General features: G+C 40.8%; 4 protein-coding genes across 4 annotated transcripts; 2 read left to right on the top strand and 2 right to left on the bottom strand.

The window, feature by feature from the left end:
• Positions 1 to 5,035: 5,035 nt before the first annotated feature.
• LOC126786516 (uncharacterized protein At4g19900) lies at positions 5,036 to 8,981 on the top strand. Its single transcript, XM_050512362.1, has 5 exons — positions 5,036 to 6,459; positions 6,554 to 6,703; positions 6,936 to 7,070; positions 7,583 to 7,777; positions 8,434 to 8,981. Exons 1-5 carry the CDS (start codon positions 5,192 to 5,194, stop codon positions 8,618 to 8,620), a joined length of 1,935 nt encoding a protein of 644 aa, XP_050368319.1. The 5' UTR covers positions 5,036 to 5,191; the 3' UTR covers positions 8,621 to 8,981.
• A 190-nt stretch (positions 8,982 to 9,171) lies between these two features.
• On the bottom strand, positions 9,172 to 10,376 carry LOC126786517 (protein EXORDIUM-like 7). The gene has a single exon (XM_050512363.1). The coding sequence runs from the start codon at positions 10,338 to 10,340 to the stop codon at positions 9,321 to 9,323; it is 1,020 nt and encodes a 339-aa protein (XP_050368320.1). The 5' UTR covers positions 10,341 to 10,376; the 3' UTR covers positions 9,172 to 9,320.
• Positions 10,377 to 13,127: 2,751 nt separating this feature from the next.
• LOC126786518 (protein TIC 20-IV, chloroplastic-like) lies at positions 13,128 to 21,008 on the bottom strand. The gene is made up of 2 exons (XM_050512364.1): positions 20,948 to 21,008; positions 13,128 to 13,924 (listed from the first exon to the last, which is right to left on the bottom strand). Exons 1-2 carry the CDS (start codon positions 21,006 to 21,008, stop codon positions 13,128 to 13,130), a joined length of 858 nt encoding a protein of 285 aa, XP_050368321.1.
• A 189-nt stretch (positions 21,009 to 21,197) lies between these two features.
• On the top strand, positions 21,198 to 23,810 carry LOC126786918 (pentatricopeptide repeat-containing protein At4g19890). Its single transcript, XM_050512876.1, has one exon. It carries the CDS (start codon positions 21,198 to 21,200, stop codon positions 23,292 to 23,294), a length of 2,097 nt encoding a protein of 698 aa, XP_050368833.1. The 3' UTR covers positions 23,295 to 23,810.
• The last annotated feature ends 42 nt before the right edge of the window (positions 23,811 to 23,852 follow it).

The following is a 23,852-nucleotide window of genomic DNA, read 5'->3' as shown; positions in this document are numbered from 1 at the left end:
CCAAGTAACAAGAGGCATGCATATTTTCAAAGGGTCTCCAGTCCAAAAAAAATTCCTGATCCAAGATTGAAGGTCATGTAGTAAACCAGCCGGCCACTCATAAATCTGAAAACTATAAACCAAAATGTCTTGAATCACTGACTGAATAAGTTGTAGTCTACCCGCTTGCGACAACAGAGAACCTTTCTAAGAGGACAACTTGCATCTCACTCTATCTGCAATGGCCTGAAAATACACCCTCTTGGGACGTCCCTGGAAATTCGGAACCCCAAGATATGTGAATGGAAGAGACCCGTGCTTGACACCCAAAATTTTCCGGATAACAAAGCGTCTACGGTGAGCATATTTCCTAAGGAACACAAGCGATTTAGATTTATTGACTCTTTGCCCTGAATTCAAGCCATATTCCTCCATAAACTTCATTATATTCTTCAAAGATCTCTTGGTACCCCGCATAAAAATCATAATGTAATATGCAAATAGAACATGCGAGGGTGGAGTAATACCAAAAGGAGCTGACAGTAAATCAATAAGTCCATCCTCAGCCAGCTTAGTAAGACCTCTACTTAAAACCTCTTCCGCAAGGCAAAAGAGAATAGGTGAGAAAGGATCTCCTTGACGAACACCACGAGAACAAGGAAAAAACCCTTCCGTCTCACCATTAACTAAAATTGATAAGTGTGCTGACCCCAAAATTGCTTTAATCCAGTCACAAAAAAGATATGAAAAACCAAAAGCCTTCAAAACCCGAAGTAAGAAACCTCAATCAAGCGTGTCAAATGCCTTTTGCACATCAAACTTAATTGCAATGTTACCGCCCTTACAATTACAATCCAGGAGGTTAATGCATTCTAAAGTCAATATAATGGGGTTTGCAATAGTGCGGCCTCTAAGAAAAGCACTTTGGTTGGGTGAAATAATCTGAGTAGCAATACTACCCAAACGGTCAGCTAAAATCTTTGTGATAAGCTTGAAAATAAAATTCGTCATAGCAATAGGACGCAACTGCGTTACGGTGTCAGCTCCAGGGATTTTAGGAAACAAGATCATTAAATTGGAATTGAATTAGGAGAGAATGTATCCAGTATTGAAAAAACTCTGAACAACTTGGACTACCTCTGCACCAACAACTGACCAACACTTCATAAAAAAAATTCCACCAAAACCATCTCGACCAGGAGAACTATTATGATCCATGGAACATATAGTCTGAAATATTTCCTCAGATGTGGGAATGGCTGTTAACATAGAATTATCCTCAGTAGTCACGAGATTAGGAATTACCTGAGAAACTAGACCATTGTCTCTTACAAAAGAATTTGCTGTGAAGAGACAATTGAAATAATTTATCATATGATCACTAATCTCTTTTGGGTCATCAATAATATTGTTTCCATCTCTCATAGTTGATAATGACTGTTTAAGATGCCGAACTTTAACTATTGCATGGAAGAAAGAAGAGTTTTGGTCACATTCAGTAAACCATTTTATCCTTGATTTATCACATAAAAAATTTATCTTGAAGCAAAAGAGCCTCATGAACTTGAGCACTGGCAACACTCTCTTTGGAAAGGAAGTCATTAGAAGGACCCGAGCTAGTAATTTCCCGCTGAATTATATGCAAATCATCAAATGACTTCTCCACCATTATGTTTACATCCCCAAACTCAGCTTTATTTCAAACCCGAATCCGTTGTTTAAGAGTCCGCAGCTTAGAAGCCAAAACAAACATTGGATTACCATAGAAATGAGAACCCTGCCAAACCTCTTTCACCAAAGAAAGAAAACTTAGATGATCTAGCCACATGCGATGGAACCGAAATAGTGATCTTTGGTTAGGTATAAGCTTTGAAAATGACACTAAAAGAGGACAATGATCTGAGGAAAAATGAGATAGTAGTGCACTCCAAATTGCGCCAAACATCCATCCAAGAGAAATTGCTAAGACACCGGTCAAGCCTCATTTCAACACTTGCACCAACACCCCTTCTATTCGTCCAAGTATAAAACAATCCTTTAGTAGGAAGATGAACCAACTCACAATTAGTTGACATGTCCTGAAAATCTGAACATGAAACGGCATTGGGAAGAATTCCACCTCATTTTTCATGAGCACCCATGACACAATTAAAGTCACCCAACACTATCCAGGGTCCCTGAACAAAGGCATTTTTAACACGATGCAGATCATTCCAAAGACGACAACGCTCTGTTACCGTAGTTCTTGCATAAACCCAAGTCAAAATACAATTAACATTGTCCAAAGTGCAAGAAATTGTGAGCTGCTGGTTTGTAGCTAGTAACACAGTAGGTTGAATAATTTAATCACATAAGAGCCAGATATTTGGAGGTTGGTCCCTCCTGTCATTCACAGCTGCTGGAAACATCTTTAAAGAATGCCAAAAGGAAGACTTAAGTGAACTTAAATTAATAAAAGGTTCAGAAATACCAATAATAGCAGGTTTGTATTTGCGAATCATCCTACTTAAGACTTGACGAGTGGGGGCGTTGCCCATACCCCGAGTATTCCAAAAAATGATCTTCATAGGTTGAGACATGAGGTGGGAACCCTACTACGAGCAGGGTAATGGTCCAAAGCTTGTTCTTGTAGTAAATTGTCACGCATTTTCTTTTTTTGCTTCTTTTGCTGGGATCTAGAAAGAACAACAGTCATACATTCCTCCGGCTCACGAACCACAGTTGCATTGTCTTCTGTCCTCATTGAGGGGGTGGGGAATGAGCCCTCAACATCATCTAAAACCTCATTAGTAACCACCATTGAGTTCTCTACATCAAAGGTCTGAGCATTTGCCCCTGGAACACTTGGTCTGTCAATTGCTCAATTAATTCATTAGCAGCCCCACAATATCCTCCTGAGCTAGAATGACAAACTGATTTTCACTAGAAATAAGAGTACATGGCCTTAGAACCAAAGCTTTAATGACGAGTACCTGACTCTTTGTGAATTGAGTCATTGCATTTGATCAAGTCAGCGGATTGAAGCATGTATGTTGTTGTCCTCTTGGTATGGTGACAACTTTTTCACTTTTTTGTTAAGCTTTGGCCTGAACTTCTAAATTTCTTCGGCACTTTTGTGTGGGTTTGGAGAAGCATGAAGCATGATTGTTGTCTTTTGTGTAGTAATCACGATTTTCTTGTCAGGTTTTATGCTTTGGAAGCTTATTTCTGGAGCTTCTGTTCATAGATTTGTAGTCATTTGCTATAATAGGATGCACTGGTAATTAGTTTTGGGCCTTTGGCAAAAGGTATCATGTGTATCTGATTTTACTTGATGACATTGTTAGTGTTTGGTTTTACTTGATTCTGGTTGCTTGATGAAATTGTCAGTTGACTTCTGTCAGCATATGTCCTCTTTGGATCAAGCCGTTAAGGATATAGATGAAAGAATTTTCGTTCTTTCATCGGGATAAAATGTTTGCACCCGGCTCAGTCTCTTTTCTTCCTATGTTTTTGGTATTCTAATTCGCTTTCTTGGTCAAAATTTAGAAGCCTTAAAGCATAAATAAAAAATGTTATTACAGTAAAATAAGATAGTACTAAGAATGGTGACAGTATTATGTCACCACTTTGTCAAAACAAATGGAATAGTCAATATAACACTTTTGCTAACTAATTTATTTTAGAATACGTTACTTTTTGTAATTTGGGTTTAATGTTATATGTCTCACTTTGTATTTTATACAAGGGCGGATCTAGGCTTATTTAGGGGTGACTCAAGCATCCCCATTGGTCAAGACAAGGAAAAAAACTAGGTTTTAAATCTTTTGATTTTGAGATTCTCCTAAGCGAAAGCATCACCAAATAACCAACTCTAATCATTTGTTTCCCTTCTATACTTTACTATTCTCCTTCTTAATAGCGTGTCTTTAGCCAAATATATATTATTCTAAAATGCTAGCTAGGTTACTAGCTATTATGTCGTTAATGTATTCAGTTGTGTATTAATTGTGTTAGATTTTAACAATATACATCATTTTGTTGATATATATTACTGGAAATAAATTTGTTGCCTACCCCTACCGTGTCTACCACATGCCCACCTCACAAATAAATTACAAATGTCTTTTATAATAACCATAGTTATAAATTTATTGAGAAAAATGGTACTTAGCATTTTTTTTGTGAGGTTGGCATGGGGTGGGCACTATATGGGTGTCAATTAGACTAAACTGATATATTTGAGTCAAACTGAAGCGTTTGAAAAAAAAAATCTTAATGGTTTCAAAGAAATGTCCAGTCTACATTTCTAAAAACAAAAGTCTAGTCTACAAGTCCAGATCTGAATTATTTTCATTTTTATCTTTCCGAAACATTATTGATAAATCACGATTTTTAATTAAGTTTTTGTTGGCCAGTTCTTAACCTTTCGAACAACTAATATAATTTTTTGTAAATGATTATGGATTACGATGTACATACTATATGAATATTTGATTGGTTAATTATGTTATTTGCACATATACATTAGAAGAGTAAGCCTCATTACTTTTAGTATATTTTTATAATTAAGTCCAAGCATCCCCAATGATGCAATCTTGAATCCGACACTGATTTTATAGTTTCATTAATCAAGACTTAAGGACGACGTATCAATTCTTCTTAAAAAACAAAAAAAAGAATGGTAATGGAATTTTACATTCTTTCTTCTTGGAATTAAAACACGTGCTTTAAATACAACTATATATTAATAACATATGGAAAAAATATTAGATTTATGACAAAAAATTTGGTCACCAAATTGGCCGAGTGATATAAAGATCTTGTGAGTTCTGTCGGATCCAAACATCTCGGTAATTAATATTTATAATTCACAACACGTGCGCTCCTACGATAATCTACGTCAAATCTAGTCACTATTGACGGACTCGAAAACAATATGAATTGTGCCCGAATACACCATGAATACGTATTCCGACTTCAAGAGAAAATGGTACGTGTACCAAATACTGCTAAGCATGTCTTGTGTATTTCTCGGGGATCATAGTTGTCCATTTTGCGAGGGAGAAATGATGACAACACATATATACATGATCAAAAGCTCGACTGGATTCCGGTGAGACCCACCTGAATATCAGCTGTAAGTTACTCCATCTGGCTCTGTGAATGTATTCATAATCATTCTCTTTTTTACTCCCAGCTACTTCCCATTTGACATGAAATCCAACCCGAAATGCTGAGAAGCATCCGCTCGCGGCGGCCCCACCGCCCCCGCTACGGCGTCTACATCTGCGCCGTCATCTCCGCCCTCCTCCTCCTCGTCTCCGTCTCTCTCCTCTACACCCGCCTCTCCCACTCCCAGTCCCACCACTTCAACCACCCCACCCCGCTCAACAACGACGTCTCCCTCTCCAACCCCCTCATCTCCGACGACGCCGCCGCCACCGCCACCACCACCGACGACAAGATCGACGAGCTCGACGAGGTCGTCGTCGACGACTCCCCCAGGGACGACGAGGTGGAGGACGACGACGATCCGCAGCCGGACAACTCTCGAGGATCCGCCGGGTTCTTCTTCGATCACGTCGCCGGAGTCATCCGGCGGCGCTTGAATAAGCGCAAGATTGAAGATTGGGATGAGGACTACGGCGGATTTAGCGTAGGGATGGCCGCGGTGGATGGGAGCGTGGTGGCGTTCGGATCGGACGACGTGCCGGTGGATATGGAGGTGCGGCGGAGGATGACGGAGGTGGCGGGTGTGGAGGACGCGCTGATGCTGAAGGTGGGGAAGAGAGTCTCGCCGTTGAGAGAAGGGTGGGGGGAGTGGTTTGATAAGAAGAGTGATTTTCTGAGGAGGGATAAGATGTTCAAGTCCAATTTGGAGCTGTTGAATCCTCTGCACAACACAATGCTTCAGGACCCCGACGCCGTCGGAGTTTCGGGGCTGACTAGAGGGGACAAGGCTGTGCAGAAATGGTGGCTGAGCTACTTTAAGAAGGTGCCGTTTCGGAGTAGGAAGAAGGAGGAGAGTGTGAATGGGAGTAGGGAGTTGAGTGAGGTTGAGAGAGCCAAGAGGAAGGCGTTGGATGAGAATGGAGGGAGGGGTTTGAAGAATCCTGGCGGGAGTGGGAATGGGAGTAGTGGTGGGAATTCGACGAGTGTAAGTAGTGTGAGTGAGAATGTAGGTGGGAGGAGTGGTGAGGGGATTGGTGAAGTGGTGAAGAATGAGTTTTCGGGGCTTGTTTATGCCGATGGCAAGAGATGGGGGTTCTATCCCGGTTTGCATCCACATTTGTCGTTTTCGGATTTTATGGATGAGTTTTTTAGCAAAGGGTGTGATTTGAGAGTGTTTATGGTGTGGAATTCTCCGGCTTGGATGTTTAGTGCGAGGCACCAGCGGGGGCTTGAGAGTTTACTGTCCCATCATCGGCAGGCCTGTGTCGTAGTGTTTTCCGAGACAATTGAGCTTGATTTCTTTAAGAATAGCTTTGTAAAAGATGGGTAATTTCTCTAACTTTGCTTCATTTGCTTCAGTTGTTTGGTGATTTGCTAAATTAGATTGGTTGTACTGAGGCAATCTTTTTTTTTCAAATAGTTACAAAGTTGCTGTTGCTATGCCAAATCTTGACGAGTTACTAAAGGGTACACCGGCTCATATATTTGCTTCTGCCTGGTTTGAATGGAGAAAGACGAAGCATTATGCTACTCATTTCAGTGAGCTTGTCCGCCTTGCAGCTCTTTACAAGTAAGATTTAAACAGTTGCATAGACATGTTTATAAGGGGTAGGGGTACTGAGTTATTTGATTTCACTTCAAACTAAACCGAGCGTTTTGATTTGGTTGATATTGGTAAACCCTATCTGATTTGTATTGGATTCCAGATGCTGATGCATGTCTTTAACAAATTTTTTATTGATTTTGTATATTTATCTAGATGTCTATCTAACTTAGGTTGTTGTTTTCTGTTGCCTTTCCAGATATGGGGGAATATATCTTGATTCTGATATCATAGTTCTGAAATCACTATCATCACTCAGCAATTCTGTTGGTAAAGAGGATAGACTAGCAGGAGGTTCTTTGAATGGTGCTGTTATGGCATTTAAAAAGAACAGGTAATGAACTGAATTCCTTTTTCTAATCTTATATATTAGGCCTTTTATTTTTACAGTATCTTACGTGATTTTCAAATCACCTTTTTTTTTTATCGATTGCAGAACGTCTTTGTTCCCGCCTCTTTACATAGATAAAATCCGAAATAGTGAAAAGTGCTTGATAATATTTCAGTCCTTTGACAGCCGATCTCTATAACTGATTTAGGATTTCATAAACAGGAAATATTATTATTATGTAGTTTCTTCCCTGACATAACACTGCAATTCGACCAAAAATAAAAAAGGACACTGCACTGCTACAATATTTTCCATCTATATTAGGGAAATCACAGGTTTAGTGACCCACCAGTAGGGTTTGAAAAATTTATTTATAGGTAGTTTGTGTGTGGTCCTTATTTCTCATAATCCTCTCAAATTTCTCTAACTTGCAAAATCTGAGTGGCATGATGCAGAAAATCCAATATGTTGAATAGTGTGAAACCTTTGAAAATTTCATTCTCTTTTTATTGCAGCCTCTTTATGATGGAGTGCTTGAAAGAGTTTTATATGACATATGACGATACTCATATAAGATGGAATGGAGCTGATCTTTTGACAAGAGTTGCACGGAGGTTTTTGAGCATTCGTAATAAAGCCTTTAGACAGATGGAGCTGAACATGCTACCTCCTTTCATGTTTTTCCCAATTGCTCCTCAGAATATATCAAGGTATTCTTCTAATTTCTTTCTCATTATATATTTTAGGATTGTTCTGGTGGGTGTGTTGGAGATATTATCTGTGCCATGTGTTATCTATTCCTTCTCTTCTTATGTCTTTGTGTTTGTACCTCTTGACTGTTCTGAAACATGCTTGGGTGCATAAGTGGATTGTGCAAGGATGATAGTGGTTCAGTTGATGGGTGCTCTTAAAGAAGATCAACAGAACTAAAACTAGTGACAGAATGCATGTTTTCCAGTTTCCACCTGTAGTTTTTCAGTTAACTGCACTTTCCTAGTTGATTGCTCATTCTAGGCAGGTGAGTGATTAGGATTGCAACTGGTCTAGAGCTCAATCACGTTTCATATAGGATCGTAGGTAGCATATGTTGAGATTATGCTACAATTGGCCTTGACCAAAACATAGTGCTTGATTGTCCTTTTACTCACCGATGTCATCTAGTATGCCTATCTGTACCAGGGCTACTGAGACTAGAAACTTGTTTTATTCAGACTTCTTTATATCATTACATGCCATGTTGGCTACTAGTTAAGGAGTCTGGGAAAATCATGTATTGAATTTTGTTGTGCTTCTATAAAGTCGTCAATTTTGTTTGACAAATCTCACATGCACTTTCCTATCACTAACCTGATTGATTTGCAAACAGATATTTCACTGCACCGGCAACTGAGACTGAAAAAGCTCAACAAGATGTTCTGTTCAGAAAGATTCTGAACGAGTCCTTCACATTCCATTTTTGGAATAGCCTTACATCTTCTCTGATTCCAGAGTTAGAGAGCCTTGCTACCAGGCTTATTGACCACTCTTGTATCCGGTGCTCTGATGTGTTGTGAACCTCAGAACCTGTACAATTCCTCTGTTGGGTTGTCTGCATGGTCTTGAAAAATCCAAGTGTATCAAGTATTTGTTCCCTTCTCTCAGCTAGTGACCTTTTTGTTGATCTGACTGTAAATTTGGAACATGAAAGCACAAGTCTGTTCCAATAGAAGGTCATGTCTCCTCTTTGTATGCTCATTGCTGATGCAAAAATCAGTTTTAGGAACTACAGCAACCTGTTGTAACTTTGGAAGTAAGTGGCTTAGGTATTTGTTTTTGAGTCTATGCCTTTCTTCCTAGAATAGTCTGGCTAGAAGTTTTATATACAATATTTGATTATGACACAGTATGAAATATAGAAAGATATCTTATTTCTCATGTAATTTTCTCATAAACTGACTCAAATTTTGGAAATGTGATATATTGACGGAGTTGAATCTTTAGTTGACCTACAGAAACTTGTTTATTCTGCTGCTGTAATTGCAAAATAGTGCCTTTACATGGTACTGTATTCTACAACCATAAGCGTACAAAGAAAAAAGAAGCTATCAAGATTGAATAGCAAAACATGATGTCCCCAAGCAAATCAAGCAGGCCATCCCTTCAACACATGCCTTTCCTTCCAGTCTGACCCCATCTGTCAATTCTTTGTGGGACATGGAAGGATCATTTACATTGATGCATAACCAGCTCTAAGCTGTAACCCACAGTTCAACCCTAATCCATTGCATTGGGACCAAAACATCTTCTTTTCACAGGGTTCCATACCCACTGCACCATGAACTTTCTTCCTCTCACCCCATTGACATTATACCCATTTCCCCATCTGTCCTTAGACACAACCCCGACATAGCCACCGCCCCCACCACTCCCATAAACCCCCATACACAAATCTGCTATTTCAGTTGGTGCAGTTGGATCATCACCTGCATACCAAGCATTCACAAGTGGATTGCTTGACACTTCTGCTAGCTCATGAGCAAGCACACTGATCATCCCATCAACACCGGGGTCGCCATTCGGTGCTCTCATTATGTTGTTACCTCCATTTGTGCTAGGTGGTGGTCTGCCTGAGTTCTTAGGCCAGGCAAAAGGGTATGCACAGATGCCAGGACATTGTTTCCCACTGTTACCAATCCAAGCATAAGGCACAGTGACACCAACAATGGTTGGGAATGTGAAGTAGTGAAAACCACACACTGCTCTGCAGAAGTCTTGAACTCTAACATCAGGAGACGATAGAACTAAGTAGAGACCATTGTTTGGATTGAGAGGTAATGCTCTCGGATACGATGAAGTGACAGCATGCTTGATGATGGACTGCATTGACAATCTGCTAAGAGAAGCACCATGAGAGTACTTAGAGTCATAGAACTCACCAGAAAGAGCAATGGTCCCAGTGATGTTTGAGCCAGTCTGATCAGTGTAGAGCCTCACAGTCTTCCACCAATCAGAAACAGATGGGTAGGGGGCTGGTGAAGAGAGTGAGAAGATGAAATCTCTAATGGTGGATTGATGAGTTGGGTTCCAATTTCCATACCAGATAATGTAGAGGTTGATTGGAGAAGAAGAAAGGACAGGACCCATGTGGTACTGAAGATCCACATATTCAGAAGAGCCCTCATAATTTTTAGCTTCGTTGAACTCTCTACTTTTGCTCCATGGAAGAGCCAAAGTAGTACAGAAAAGAATGCAGGAAAGGAAGAAGAATAAACTGCAATGCAGGTTTTGCATCATCTTGAAGGTTTTTCAGTGCTCCTTGGTGAAAATGGAACTTTGTTTTATAGAGATAGAAAACAATGGAGGTAAAGGGGGAGTGGGTTGAGTTTCTTCTTTATAATTGGCTTTGTGGTGGACACTGATTTACATGTTTCAATAATTCCAAGTCCTTCTCTAGTTTTTAATGATAACTATGTTGCTCCCCCCAACTTCCTTTTAAATCTTTAATATTCTTGTTCTCATATAAGAATAAAGGTTTTACATATATGCTAACCAACCCTTTAAATGTAATGATTGATCCATCCTCCAATTAGGAGTAGAAACTTGGTATCATACAGTTGCTTGATAGTTCTATATTCCAAAATCAGTTCTAGCAGCACAGTTTATCATATCTGATTCTCAGTCTCTTAGATTTTTCTTTTCTTCTGCCACCTACCTTTGATTGCTCAAGTTTAAAATGCCTTGATACCCATGAAATGCTATATAATACATTGTGATGTGAACAGATTAGTTATTTTTCTTAGAGCTGTGTCAGTATTTAAAATTATAGACTGCAAATTATCTGATTAAAGAGTCCCACACGGTTTGCTCTTATTAGGGTTGAGATCAATATTTACTCCTTTAATTAAAAGTTAAAGCACTCACCAAACTGTGATTAGATACAGGTGATTGATTATAAGAAGGAAGAGGACGAAGGAGAAAAATGATGAGGGTCAAAATTAAAATGAATCATTTGGTTTACACTGTGGTAAAAAGCAAGCATGTGATGCCTTTCCATTCTTTTCTCCCTTTTACACTGCAGTCTCTTCATACTCTTTTCAAGATCATTGACTATCTGGGTTTGTTTAAGTAATAAACTATTAACTAATTACTAATGTACCATATGCCTGGGGAAGTTTTCTGATAAAAATTTCCATGGAAAGGGGATCAAACAGACAAACACAACATGTGATATCAGTAAAATATATAGGTAACTTGAGGTAAGGGCAACCTATGGGATTGTGTAGTCTAAGACTCGCAAAGATGTGGACCGTTCTCTTTCACTAATATATGTGATTTGGTTGACATGATCTCTGAAAATATCAGATGTTGATCTCAGTGTTGGCCATTGTTGTTTTCCTTCCTGTTGAAATATCTTGCAATTATGTAAAGGTGGGAGCTCCATGTGATGGGGGATTGGATCATATTCAACTCTTTGGCCCTTAAAAACAGAGATGAATTGGATTCCTCGTGGAAAAGCTTAAAAGAAAGGACTGTGTGCCCTTCGCTTGCAGCCACCTAATCATCATAAAGACTCTTCATTGAGAGTGAAATGCCAATGCTTTTCAGGTACTCCACTGTTGAGGTACTCAATTGGTTGTGTTGGTTTTCCCTTGCATTTCCCATTGCATTAGCAGTATTGCTCTATGCTATTATGCTACACAGTTTTTTTTTAATGCTAAAAAAACTGCTGACTTTAAAAATTTAAGCGATCACGAAATGAGTCAATAATATATATCAAGTTAACACTTAACACTATTTCTTACGTGAAACGAAAGATAAAATATTATGAAAAGTATTAATATTTGAAAAGTTCGTTGCATCATATTAAACAATTATAGATCTCAAAAGCTTAAAATGTTAAGACATGAACCGAAAATGTATATAGAGCGGTTACATACCATACATGATACATTCAAACTAGCTATGTATACAAAGCAACTCAGCAAGGCGCATTCTCCCTTACTTCTATCTTCCTGTGCCAAAATTGTAATCCCATTTTGCACAAAAATAACACAAACAACCGTGTACCATAGAGAATTAATGGAGCAGATCAAGAACACAAAAATAACACATAATTACGAAGGCTTGTATCTGAGGCTGTCCAGTTCACCCAATTGAGAATCATTCCAGTGGACATATATGCTCAATTACTTTGTCTTTTTCAGTATATCTGGAAATGTTAGTTGGAGGAATCTTGGAAGATCTATTAGTTTTTTCTAATTCATCCCAACACCTATTTACCTATTAGGTGATTCATCAATGTATCTCTGTTCATTGATAACTAGAGTCTAGAGATGCAGAGTACATAGAAGTTTTGAAGTTCACATGCACATTCATCTGAACCAGTTATGGCTTAAGTGGCTTTAAGTATGTTAGAATGGATTTTTTCAGAATAAGTAATAAATATCTAGCTGAACCACTAACTTGTTGTTGTGTCATAAATTTATATGACTTCATGTTTTGAGACCATGTCAATTTCCCTAAGACTTCTAATTTATACTTGTCGGTTATACATGGCAACAATAAGATGTCGGCTGTATGTGTTGATCTTATCAGTGTTTGTTCTTGTCTGTGACTAACGACGACGTTATATGAGGATTTTCTTGTTATGATGAACATGTCGTGTTCTATGTGTTGGTCGACTCAAAATTTGAGTATATATTATGTTCTTTTATGGAAAAGAAAAGAGAGTATCAGAGTCGGTAATAGTCACCTAACCAATAACTGATCACTAATTTTACATTTAATCACACTCTTGAGTTTTGGGATTAACTCTAACACAAGTTAAACACGATTTCATATGCCAATCACTAATTCATATGAACATGTGATGGTTTTCAGTATGATTCTTATGGATGCTAGCATTTTGAACAAGAGGAAACAAAGTTCTGATGTAAAGAAACTTTTATGGATCCAAATCCAACAATCCAATAATTATGTGAATATTAATGTACAACATTGGCCAACTCTAAAGAACATAGAACATAATACTCTAAAGAGCATAGACTTGTTATATGACCCAAACAAGATCTGTACCCACTCTTAGAAAGGTCTTAGCCTGCCTTCTACGGTAAAGAGAGTGTGAGCTAGAGCAGGAGTACTGAAAAATGGGAGCTTAGCATACTTGCCAGCAAGAGCACACCTCATGCACTCCAGCAAGATCAGAATATACAAGAATCCCACGGCCGCGCAATATTCTATGCCAAATGTGCCACAGGAGTGTATGAGCGGAAAGAATTCGCTCGCCTTCCCAACCACTTGCAGCATTGTGTCTAGTAACATGGCCATAACCACATGGTACCTGAAGAAGTGAGACCACTCTTTCTTCTTCACAATGAAGAAATATGCCAATATGCAATAAGCACTTGGGAACCACCACGGTAACCTCTTGATTGCTCCGGGGACATAATAAATCAAATCTCCAAAGAGGTGATAGTGTTCTGCAAACGGAATAATATGAAATCCATGTTCGGACATCAGCACAGATGCCAAAAAAGGAAGACATGCCAAAGTTCTACACCACCACTCTAGCTTCTCCGTCATTTTCGGGAAAGGTATAGTGATTGAACTATGATCCTTCTTCTTTACTTGTACCAATGCTGAAGATTTGCGCTGTCTGAGTAGAATGGATGTTTTCTGTGACCGGCCAGCTTCACTCCCCCTTGGTACTGTGGATGATGCAGCAGAAAGGTCCAAGCTTGGCAATCCTCTGGGCAGTACAGGCATAATTGTATTGAGTGGTGTTCCGGGTGATAATATAGGCAGTGGTTTTAGATTGAACTTGCATGCAACCCTGTTGAGCTTGGCGGGTCCTCTAAAATTTACATGCTTGTACGTAGTTAAAAACCATTAGCAAATCTTTACAAACAAAAAAAAAACATTAGCAAATAGGAAGTTTATCATGAACTAATTCCAAAAAAAAAAAAAATTATCATGAGCTAGGCCTGTGGGAGCATGTACTAATTTGCAAAGAAGAAGTATTTTATCCTGATCTAGTGATAAAAAAACTGCCCATTAATTTTCTACTCTATGAACTCCCAATGCAATTTATTATTTTCTTACTGAAGAATATGAAATTTTCAAAACGCACTTGATATATCTTCGAAGGCTCAAGGCAGCTCTTCACAAATGGCTATAGTATCACAATTCACTAATACCCTAATATATCTATCTCCATTATCCAGGTGGTAATTAGACTCAAGGAAGCGGGTTCTATTGGTTGAGAAGTAAAAGTGGCAACACTCTCATCAAAAAACCATCTGCATCTATCTTAGTACACGCCTTTTGTATCATGTTTCGATAGAAAAATATTTGTCTGAGTCGTAATAATTCATTGGTTATGGATATGATTACCACAACACAGTTGCTGTTTGTCCAATCTACTAGATTCTGCTAAGCAAATTCATTTAGAACACGCACACACTTTGTGTATGAACTGCAGAACACCTCATAATTCTTAACTGTCAAACCCTCCCACAGGTTACAATCTTCAAGTCCAAGTGCCTACTTTCCTAATGCTACCCTAATTTAAATATAAAAAAACTATGCGCAAACCAATCAATTTGTTTAAACTTTTTACTGTGATCACCTAATAAATCATAATGCAAAGGAATGAGACCAAACACAAACTACATGTCGAAAAATTTTACTTTATATGCTACCCAATAAGCCAAAAATCATATATCATTGCATCAGACTCTTAGGATCTGGGTGTAAATTTAAATAAAAGGAAGAACAAACCGAAAGTAAAAGCTGAGAAAGGAAAGAACACAAGGAAAATACTGATATTTGATAAACGGCTGCCCCACTAGGGTTTCTATCGTTACATTTATAGCCCATACTGGCGATCCATAACTGATCACGTGGCTGCTAAGAGTCCACAACCATAATCTATCAGCTGCTACTACTCACGTGCGAGGCACGAGCACGATTTAGACAAAACGACTACGTTTTAAGCTAAAGATAGTTACTGATAATTACATCTAAAATACTAGGGTAACTTAGAGCTCCTAACATCTCATCCTGCTTCAAAACAAACTTGACCTCAAGTTTGGAGAGTAGCTGCCTTTTGGAGCAAAAATTCTGGAAACCTTTCCTTAAGATCATTATAAAATTCCCAAGTGGCCTCTTCAACTGGTTTGCCACGCCATTTAATCAGCCACTGTGCATCTGCCACATTGTTTCTTTTCACAATTTTGATCTGTAGCACCTCCTCAGGCTCCCAAGTGTCAGTGCTGGTATTGAACAGTGGGGGGAGTTCTGTTTCCACTACAACATGAGTTCCCAACTTCTTCTTCAACAATGAGACATGGAACACATTATGGATCCTGGCTGTGTCAGGTAACTTCAACCTGTAAGCAACAGCTCCAATTTTTTCAATCACTTCATAGGGGCCATAGAATTTTGCAGACAACTTGTGACATGCTCTCTTGTGCACAGATTTTTGCTTGTATGGTTGCAACTTTAGGTACACAAAATCTCCTATCTCAAAAACTCTCTCAGTGTGCCTCAGGTCATAATACTTCTTCATACGTGACTGTGCCACCTCCAAGTTCATTTTCAAAACCTTCAAAAGGTCATCCCTTGCAATCAACTCTTTATCCACTTGAGCTACTGCAGTTGAGCCAGGCAAGTAGGTCCTTACTGAGGTAGCCTCATATCCATACAAAGCTTTGAAAGGTGACATGTCAATGGCCGAGTGGTGTGAGGTGTTATACCACCATTCTGCCCATGGCAGTGCTGCAACCCACTCCTTAGGCTTAGTGTCTACGACACATCGCAAGTATTGCTCCAAAGTGCGATTTAAATTCTCAGTTTGGCCATCACTTTGTGGGTGGTATGCCGATGACTTACTCAACTTCGTGCCCTGCAGCTTGAAGAACTCCTCCCAAAACAAACTCATGAAAATGGGATCTCTATCCGAGATGATTTGTGTAGGCATACCATGTAATCTTGCTACTTCATGCACAAAGAGTTTGGCCAGAGATGCAGCAGTGTAGGGGTGTGAAATGGGGATAAAATGTGCATACTTAATGAACTTGTCAATGATAACCCAAATAGTGGTCTTACCCTCAGATTTTGGCAATGCATCAATGAAGTCCATGGAAATGACTTGCCACGCTTGTTCTGGTATGGCAATAGGTTGGAGTAGACCTGGTGGTTTCATGGCTTCATAGTGATGTCTCTGACAAGTGTCACACTGAGCTATGAATTGTTTCACATCTTTTTTCAAACCTGGCCAGGCAAAACTTCTTCCAATTCTCTTTTGTGTTCTGCTACAACCTGCATGACCTCCCACCTTTCCATCATGGAACTCAGAGATGATCTTGTGTCGCCATCCATCAATGCGAGGCACAAATATTCTGTCCTTGTAAAACAAGTGGGAATCTGTCCATTGATAGTATTTCTTCTCATTACCTTGTTGCAACTGTGTTATGATGGCTGCAGCCTCGGAATCAATCAAACAAGATTGTTGAAGGTCATGAATGTAGCCTTGCACTGGACTTGAAATTCCCATGAGAGAAACAAGGGCAGGGACCCTAGATAGCGCATCCGGAACAACATTGTTCTGTCCTGCCTTGTAAGAGATGGAGTAGTCATAGCCAAGGAGTTTAATTAGCCATTTCTGCTGAGCTGGAGTAGTAATCTTTTGCTTGAGGAAATGTTCAAGAGTCCTATGGTCAGTAACAATTCGAAAGTGATGTCCGAGAAGGTATGGTCTCCAATATTGGACTGCTGAAACTATAGCAAGCATTTCTTTATCATACACAGATAGTGCTAAATGGCGTTGAGCGAGTGCTTTGCTCATGAACGCAATGGGATGACCATTTTGTGATAAAACTGCACCAATGCCTGCATCAGAGGCATCACATTCAACAACGAATTCCTGTGAAAAATCCGGATAAGCCAGCACTGGTGTGTGTGTGTGAGTGCATGCTTCAACTCCTCAAATGCCAATTCTGCCTTAGGGTTCCAACAAAAAGCATCTTTCTTAAGCAAATCAGTTAAAGGCTTGGCTATAATTCCAAAATTCCTCACATACTTTCGATAGTACCCGGCTAAACCAAGAAAACCTCGTAATTGCTTCAGAGTCAAAGGTCTAGGCCACTGACTAATAGCTTGTATCTTAACAGGGTCGACAGATACTCCTTCTCCACTAACAACATGCCCCAAATACTCTACTTGGCTTACTCCAAAACTACATTTGCTCTCTTTCACCTTTAACGAGTGATGTCGCAGGATCTTGAACACGTGCTCCAACTGCTGTAAGTGTTGTTCTAGATTAGAACTATAAATTAGGATGTCGTCGAAGAAGACTAAAACTCCTTTGCGTAGCAACTCTCGGAGAGCATCATTCAGCACTGCTTGAAAGGTAGATGGTGCATTGGTTAAGCCAAATGGCATGACTAGAAATTCATAATGGCCTGAATGTGTGCGAAAAGCAGTTTTCTCAATGTCTCTCTCATGCATTCTTATCTGATGGTATCCAGCCCGGAGATCCAACTTGGTGAACAAGGTAGCACCATGAACCTCATCAATGAGCTCATCCACTACGGGTATCGGATACTTATCCTTTACAGTAGCAGCGTTTAAAGCTCTATAGTCAATGCACAACCTCCATGATCCATCCTTTTTCTTCACTAAGATCACTGGTGATGAATACGGACTCACACTAGGTCGAATCACTCCATTTGTTAACAACTCTTGAATGATCTTCTCTATCTCATTTTTTTAAAATTGAGGGTAACGATAGGGTCTCACATTAATAGGGCAAGTGTTTGGTAGTAGCTCAATTTTATGGTCCCGTGGCCTTGGTGGTGGTAATTGTGTGGGGGTTTCAAAAACATCAGAATACTTGTGTATGAGGTTTTGGATGTGAGAGTTTGTTGGTGTATGTGTGTCAGGCTTGGGAAGGCTAACAATAGAATTCAACTGAACAAGCAAAGCTTCTTTCTCTTTCCTTAGTGTTCTGGTCATTGCCTTACAACTCACAACACTAGAGTCCACCTCAGTGTTACCCTGCAAAGACTGTTCTCGGCCTTGATCCCAAAACTTCATAGTCATACGCTCAAAATTCCACACAATATCACCCAACGTCCTCAACCAGGCCGCCCCCAAAACAATCTCACAACCTGAAATGGGTAATACATAATAGGATGTGACAAACTATAATGTTGTAATGTGATAGGTACCTCAACCATTGTGCTAGTGACCATAATTTGACCACTTGCCACTCGTACTCGGAGTGGTTTGATCTCCTGCATTGTGACGCCAGATTTGCGTAGTACAGAGGGATGGATAAAGTTACGAAATGCTCCAGAATCTATGAGTACATGAGCTTCCTTCCCTTGAAACTCCCCTTTCAACTGCATGGTTCTTACATTATCCCCATCCTCAACAGAATGGAGTTGCAAGTCACACTCCTTATCTGGATTGTCTGCATGGTGAATTTCAACATCACCCTCATTAACTTCTGGACCCTGTAATTCCATCTCGTCTTGTATAATTTCGATAGCCATGAGAGTGTTGCCATGCCTGCAATTATGGCCTGGCCGATATTGCTCATCACAAAAGAGGCACAGACCACGAGCTCTCCGTTCTAAGTACTCGGCACGAGTCATTCTCCGATTACCACCTTGATTCCCTGCTTGTGGTGCACGCACAATAGGAGCAGGTCGGAGTTGAGCAAGCTGGACTGGTGCAGGGGCAACCCTAGGTATGGTTGGGGCCACTGCTGGGGTAGGTCTAGGGACAAAGGTATTGCGGCCCGCCTGACGCTGAATTAACTCCTTTTCCTCAAAGATTTTGGCCAAAGCACAAGCTGCATACAATGTCTTAGGGTTTTGAGCTCTCACATCAGAACGGATAGAACTCTTCAAACCTCCAATGAAGAAGAACAATAGATTCTCAGGTGTAAAGCCAGGTGCTCGACGAGAGAGTTTCGTGAATTGTTCCATGAACTGCTCTACTGACCCTGTTTGGCTCATCCTAGCCAAAGCAGCCTGATAGTCACCGAGGTTGTGTTCACTGAATTCTCGTAGTAACAAATCACAAAGACCAGACCATGTTTGGGGAAATTCATGTTTGAACATGAACCATCGATCTGATGCTCGGTCTACCAAATGCATGGTGGCTATTGCAAGTTTCTATCCTCAGGAACCTGATAAAATTCAAAGTATTGCTCGACCTTGCTCACCCACTCAATAGGGTCATTTCCGCCAAAGGTGGGCATCTCCAGTTTCATCTGTTTCATGGTGGGTAAATTGGGGTCCCAGTTGTTGGACATGAACTGCTGTTGACAATTGGGTTGGTAACCACAGTATGGATAAGGTCTTGTATAAGCATGGGGTGGTATGTGTGAGGTAATGATAGCTGCAGTGTATTGAGGGCTGAATCTATGTGACTGTAGTTGAGTATTCGAGCTGCAGGGGGTGTTGGATGGCCCTGGTTGATGAGTAAAGTGTCCTGGTCCAGAGTGTGGGTAAACAAAATTGGCTGGGACGAAACTGGTGTTGCCAAAACTGCCAGGAGGTATATTAGTGTTGGCAAAATTGTAGTGTGGTGAAAACTGTTGGCTAACTTGTGGGTTAGGTGTGTGTTGGAAAAACTGGGTTGTATAGGGTTTTTCACTCCCAGATCCAGTACCTTTTCCTCTACTGGTTTCTCCTTTCTCAAAATTGCGCTTCTCTGTGGACGGTTTAGGACTAACCTTGCTCACAGTGATAGTATTCAGCACAGCACCAGCGGAATTCTTGACAATGGGTTGCGTAGTGGCGAACTGATATAGCTGGTCAAACTCATAGATGGGTTGGGAAGAGGTACTAGTCGTGGTAGTTGATGAAGGCAGAACTTGATCTGAAGTAGAATCAAGCAGCGACACGAGACCAGGTGTTTCAATAATAGGTGGGAGTGTCCCAAACTTCACCAAGCTCAGAACCGGGGTTGCAGTGCGCATAGCATGCAACTCCGCTAGAATCTCGTCGCGAAACGAACTCAAAGCAGCTTGCTGGTCGGTTAGAGAGGCTTGGAGGCCAGAGATTTGTGCCATGGTGTTGGTTTTGAGAGTTTGCAGCTCCGACTCCACTGCAGCGAGTTCCTCAGAGTGTTGAGTACTCCCGCTCGGAGGTTGCTGCTGACCCGCAGCCCCACGCTTGTTCGCCATGCCCCTTCGAGAAGGCTCTGATACCAGATCTTAGGATCTGGGTGTAAATTTAAATAAAAGGAAGAACAAACCGAAAGTAAAAGCTGAAAAAGGAAAGAACACAAGGAAAATACTGATATTTGATAAACGGCTGCCCCACTAGGGTTTCTATCGTTACATTTATAGCCCATACTGGCGATCCATAACTGATCACGTGGCTGCTAAGAGTCCACAACCATATCAGCTGCTACTACTCACGTGCGAGGCACGAGCACGATTTAGACAAAACGACTACGTTTTAAGCTAAAGATAGCTACTGATAATTACATCTAAAATACTAGGGTAACTTAGAGCTCCTAACACAGACCTACTTTATTTTCCCAAGCTCTAAACACGTATCAACAGTAAATAATTGATCCAGATGTAAACATCAATTAAATGAATAACATCAACACAAACCCTATTGACAATCCCAACAAAAACAAAGCTTCCAACTCCAGATACAACACAATCACAAAGAGCCTATTCTGAGCACAACCCAACATTCCCTACAGAATTTCATCACCAAAAGCTTAAATATTTTCCTTCTTATCATTTTCCCTTTTCTTTTAGGAAAAAACAGAAGAAGAAAGAACTGGTGTGAACAAAACAAAGGTAGGTTTAAGGAGAGAAGAAGGGTACCGAGAACTCAAGGGAGAAGAAGAAGAAGAAGAAGAAGAAGAAGAAGAAGAAGAAGAAGGGCAGAGGCGGATGGACTGGCCGCAGCTCAAGGCCGTCGCCATTACTTTCTCAAACCACCGACGTAAACAAACTTTACTTTTTACCTTATGACGGCAAAGCTTTCATCCTCGCCTTGTAAAAACCACAAAATGTTGGGCCAAGATAGTCCGACCCGGCCCAATCAGAAAAATGGAGTATTTCAACTCGCCTATTCGAACTGGGAGGAGCAAAAACCCTCCTAAAACCCTGATATGCTCTCTCTTCGAATCTTGAGAAACCATGGATCCCCTCAATCCACCCACATTTCTCATCTCTACACCCTCATCCTTCTCCGACCCCTCTCCTCCGATTCACCACACTCCTCCGCCGCCGCCTCCACAACCGCCGCCGGCGATTCAAACTCTCTGGTCAGCACAATCTGCTCCATGGTCAACAAATCCTACTCCCATCAAACCCACTACATATCCTCACCTCCGTCACTCAATCTCGACCTGAACCCCGAAACCCTAACCCACGAACACGCCATCTCCGTCGTGGCTGCGCTCGCCGACGAGGCCGGGTCCATGGCGGCTCTCAGCTTCTTCTACTGGGCGATAGGATCGCCCAAGTTCCGATACTTCATGAGGCTCTACATCTTCTGCGCCGTGTCGATTTTCGGCAATGGCAACTTGGAGAGGACCCATGAGGTGGTGGAGTGTATGGTCAGGAGTTTCAGTGAGATTGGGAGATTTAAAGACGCCGCCGATATGGTTTTTGAGATGCAGAACCAGGGGCTTGTGTTGAGTACTCGGACTTTGAACTGTGTTATCGGCATTGCTTGCGTAATGGGGATGATGGAGTATGCAGAGAACGTGTTCGACGAAATGTCTGTGAGGGGTGTGTGTCCTGATGGGTTGAGTTTTAAGTGTATGGTTGTGGGGTACTGTCGGAACGGCGCAGTGTTGGAAGCGGATAGGTGGTTGGGGAGGATGATTGAGAGGGGGTTTGTTTTGGACAATGCTAGTGTTACTTTGATTGTGAATGTGTTTTGTGACAAGGGGTTTGTGAGTAGGGCGTCATGGTGTTTTGATAAGATGAGTAAGATGGGGGTGAGGCCGAATGTGGTTAACTTTACGGCGCTGATAAATGGGTTGTGTAGGAGGGGGAGTGTGAAGCAAGCGTTTGAGATGTTGGAGGAGATGGTGAGGAGGGGTTGGAGGCCGAATGTGTATACGCATACGGCGTTGATTGATGGGTTGTGTAAGAAAGGGTGGACGGAGAGGGCATTTAGGCTGTTTTTGAAGCTGGTTCGGAGTGAGAGTTATAAGCCGAATGTGCATACTTATACTGCGATGATTAGTGGATATTGCAAGGAGGAGAAGATGAGTCGTGCGGAGATGTTGTTGAGCAGGATGAAGGAACAAGATTTAGTTCCTAACACCAATACATATACTGCTCTCGTTTCTGGGCATTGTAAAGCTGGGAATTTTGAAAGAGCGTATGAGTTGATGGATGTAATGAGGGAAGAAGGATTTGCTCCGAATATATGCACATATAATTCAGTTATGGACAGTCTCTGTAAGAAGGGGAGGGTCCAAGAAGCTTATAAACTGATTAAGAAGGCGTTTCGCCAAGGATTGGAGGCGGATAGAGTCACGTATACCGTATTCATATATGAGCACTGCAAACGGGGTGATACTAATGGAGCACTAGCTTTTTTCAATAAGATGGTCAAGGCTGGATTGGAGCCGGACATGCATTCATATACCACTTTGATTGCTGCCTTCTGCAGGCTAAAGAAAATGACAGAAAGTGAGAAACTTTTCGAGGTGGCGGTAAGGCTTGGCTTGACTCCAACCAAGGAGACCTATACATCTATGATATGTGGATACTGTAGGGATGGAAACATTGTTTTGGCAGTGAAGTTCTTCAACAGAATGAGTGATCATGGTTGTTCCCCGGATAGTTTTACTTATGGTGCTCTAATAAGTGGGCTCTGCAAGGAGGAGAAACTTGATGAGGCTCGCAAGCTATATGACACCATGATGGACAAGGGGCTGGCCCCCTGTGAAGTTACTAGGTTGACATTAGCTCACAAGTATTGCCAAAAAGATGACTATGCCACTGCTATGGTCATCTTAGACAGGCTAGAAAAGAAGTTCTGGATCCGCACGGTTAATACATTAATCAGAAAGCTTTGTTGTGAGAAAAAAGTGGGAATAGCAGCATTGTTCTTCCACCAATTAGTTGACAAGGATCAGAATGTGGATCGTGTGACATTGCAAGCGTTTATGACTGCATGTTATGAGAGCAACAAGTATGCTCTTCTTTCGGATTTGACGGAGAGAATTTCTAAAGGGATTGGCTAGCAGCTCAAATCCAATCAAAGAAATGGCTGTTTGGCTCTCAAACTTGGATAGCCTTCAAAAGTTGGACAATTGATGCAGTCGGCTGGATCATTCTCCAAAGAGTTCCATATTTCTCCAGGGTAAGCTAGGAGGAGCAACCAGCCGGCTAAGCCAGTAATTGTTCATGTGATATGAGAACTGAGAAGGTTTGTACTGTAACTTATAACTGTAGAACACTAGAACAAGCGTGTCTCTTGAAATCCCAGTCATAAGAGTCCCACGTGCGTTGCACGTGTGGTTCCAGAGGTCAACATTTCATTTTCGACCCAAACATGTTGACTAAAATTTTGTTTCCTTGTTAGTGGCGAAAAACGAAATTTGATGCAAGAAATAAAATGTAATTGAATTAAAGGCAGAGAGTGCTATATTGACGAGACATGATCATGATGTTTGGTCTTTGTTAAGCACTTGGCACCAACAACTTGATCTTTACTCTCTGCCTCAAACTAAGCTCAACTTCAGGCTCAGATCTCCTCCCTTCAGGTAAGTTCAACATTCTTGTTCACCTGTTAGTGTTAC

Source organism: Argentina anserina, chromosome 3 (genome assembly GCF_933775445.1).
Source record: "Argentina anserina chromosome 3, drPotAnse1.1, whole genome shotgun sequence".
NCBI classification, from domain to species: Eukaryota; Viridiplantae; Streptophyta; class Magnoliopsida; order Rosales; family Rosaceae; genus Argentina; species Argentina anserina.
The sequence above is the reverse complement of the archived record's forward strand: the minus strand, read 5'-3'. Positions and strand labels throughout refer to the sequence as shown.

Coding starts and splice junctions, on each gene's coding strand:
- LOC126786516 (XM_050512362.1), top strand. CDS start 5,192: ATGCTGAGAAGCATCCGCTCGCGGCGGCCCCACCGCCCCCGCTACGGC. Junction 6,460..6,553: donor AATAGCTTTGTAAAAGATGG/GTAATTTCTCTA, acceptor TTTTTCAAATAG/TTACAAAGTTGCTGTTGCTA. Junction 7,778..8,433: donor GCTCCTCAGAATATATCAAG/GTATTCTTCTAA, acceptor ATTTGCAAACAG/ATATTTCACTGCACCGGCAA.
- LOC126786518 (XM_050512364.1), bottom strand. CDS start 21,008: ATGGCGACGGCCTTGAGCTGCGGCCAGTCCATCCGCCTCTGCCCTTCT. Junction 13,925..20,947: donor CCCTTCTTCTTCTTCTTCTT/CTTCTTCTTCTT, acceptor AATGGTTTTTAA/CTACGTACAAGCATGTAAAT.
- LOC126786918 (XM_050512876.1), top strand. CDS start 21,198: ATGCTCTCTCTTCGAATCTTGAGAAACCATGGATCCCCTCAATCCACC.
- LOC126786517 (XM_050512363.1), bottom strand. CDS start 10,340: ATGATGCAAAACCTGCATTGCAGTTTATTCTTCTTCCTTTCCTGCATT.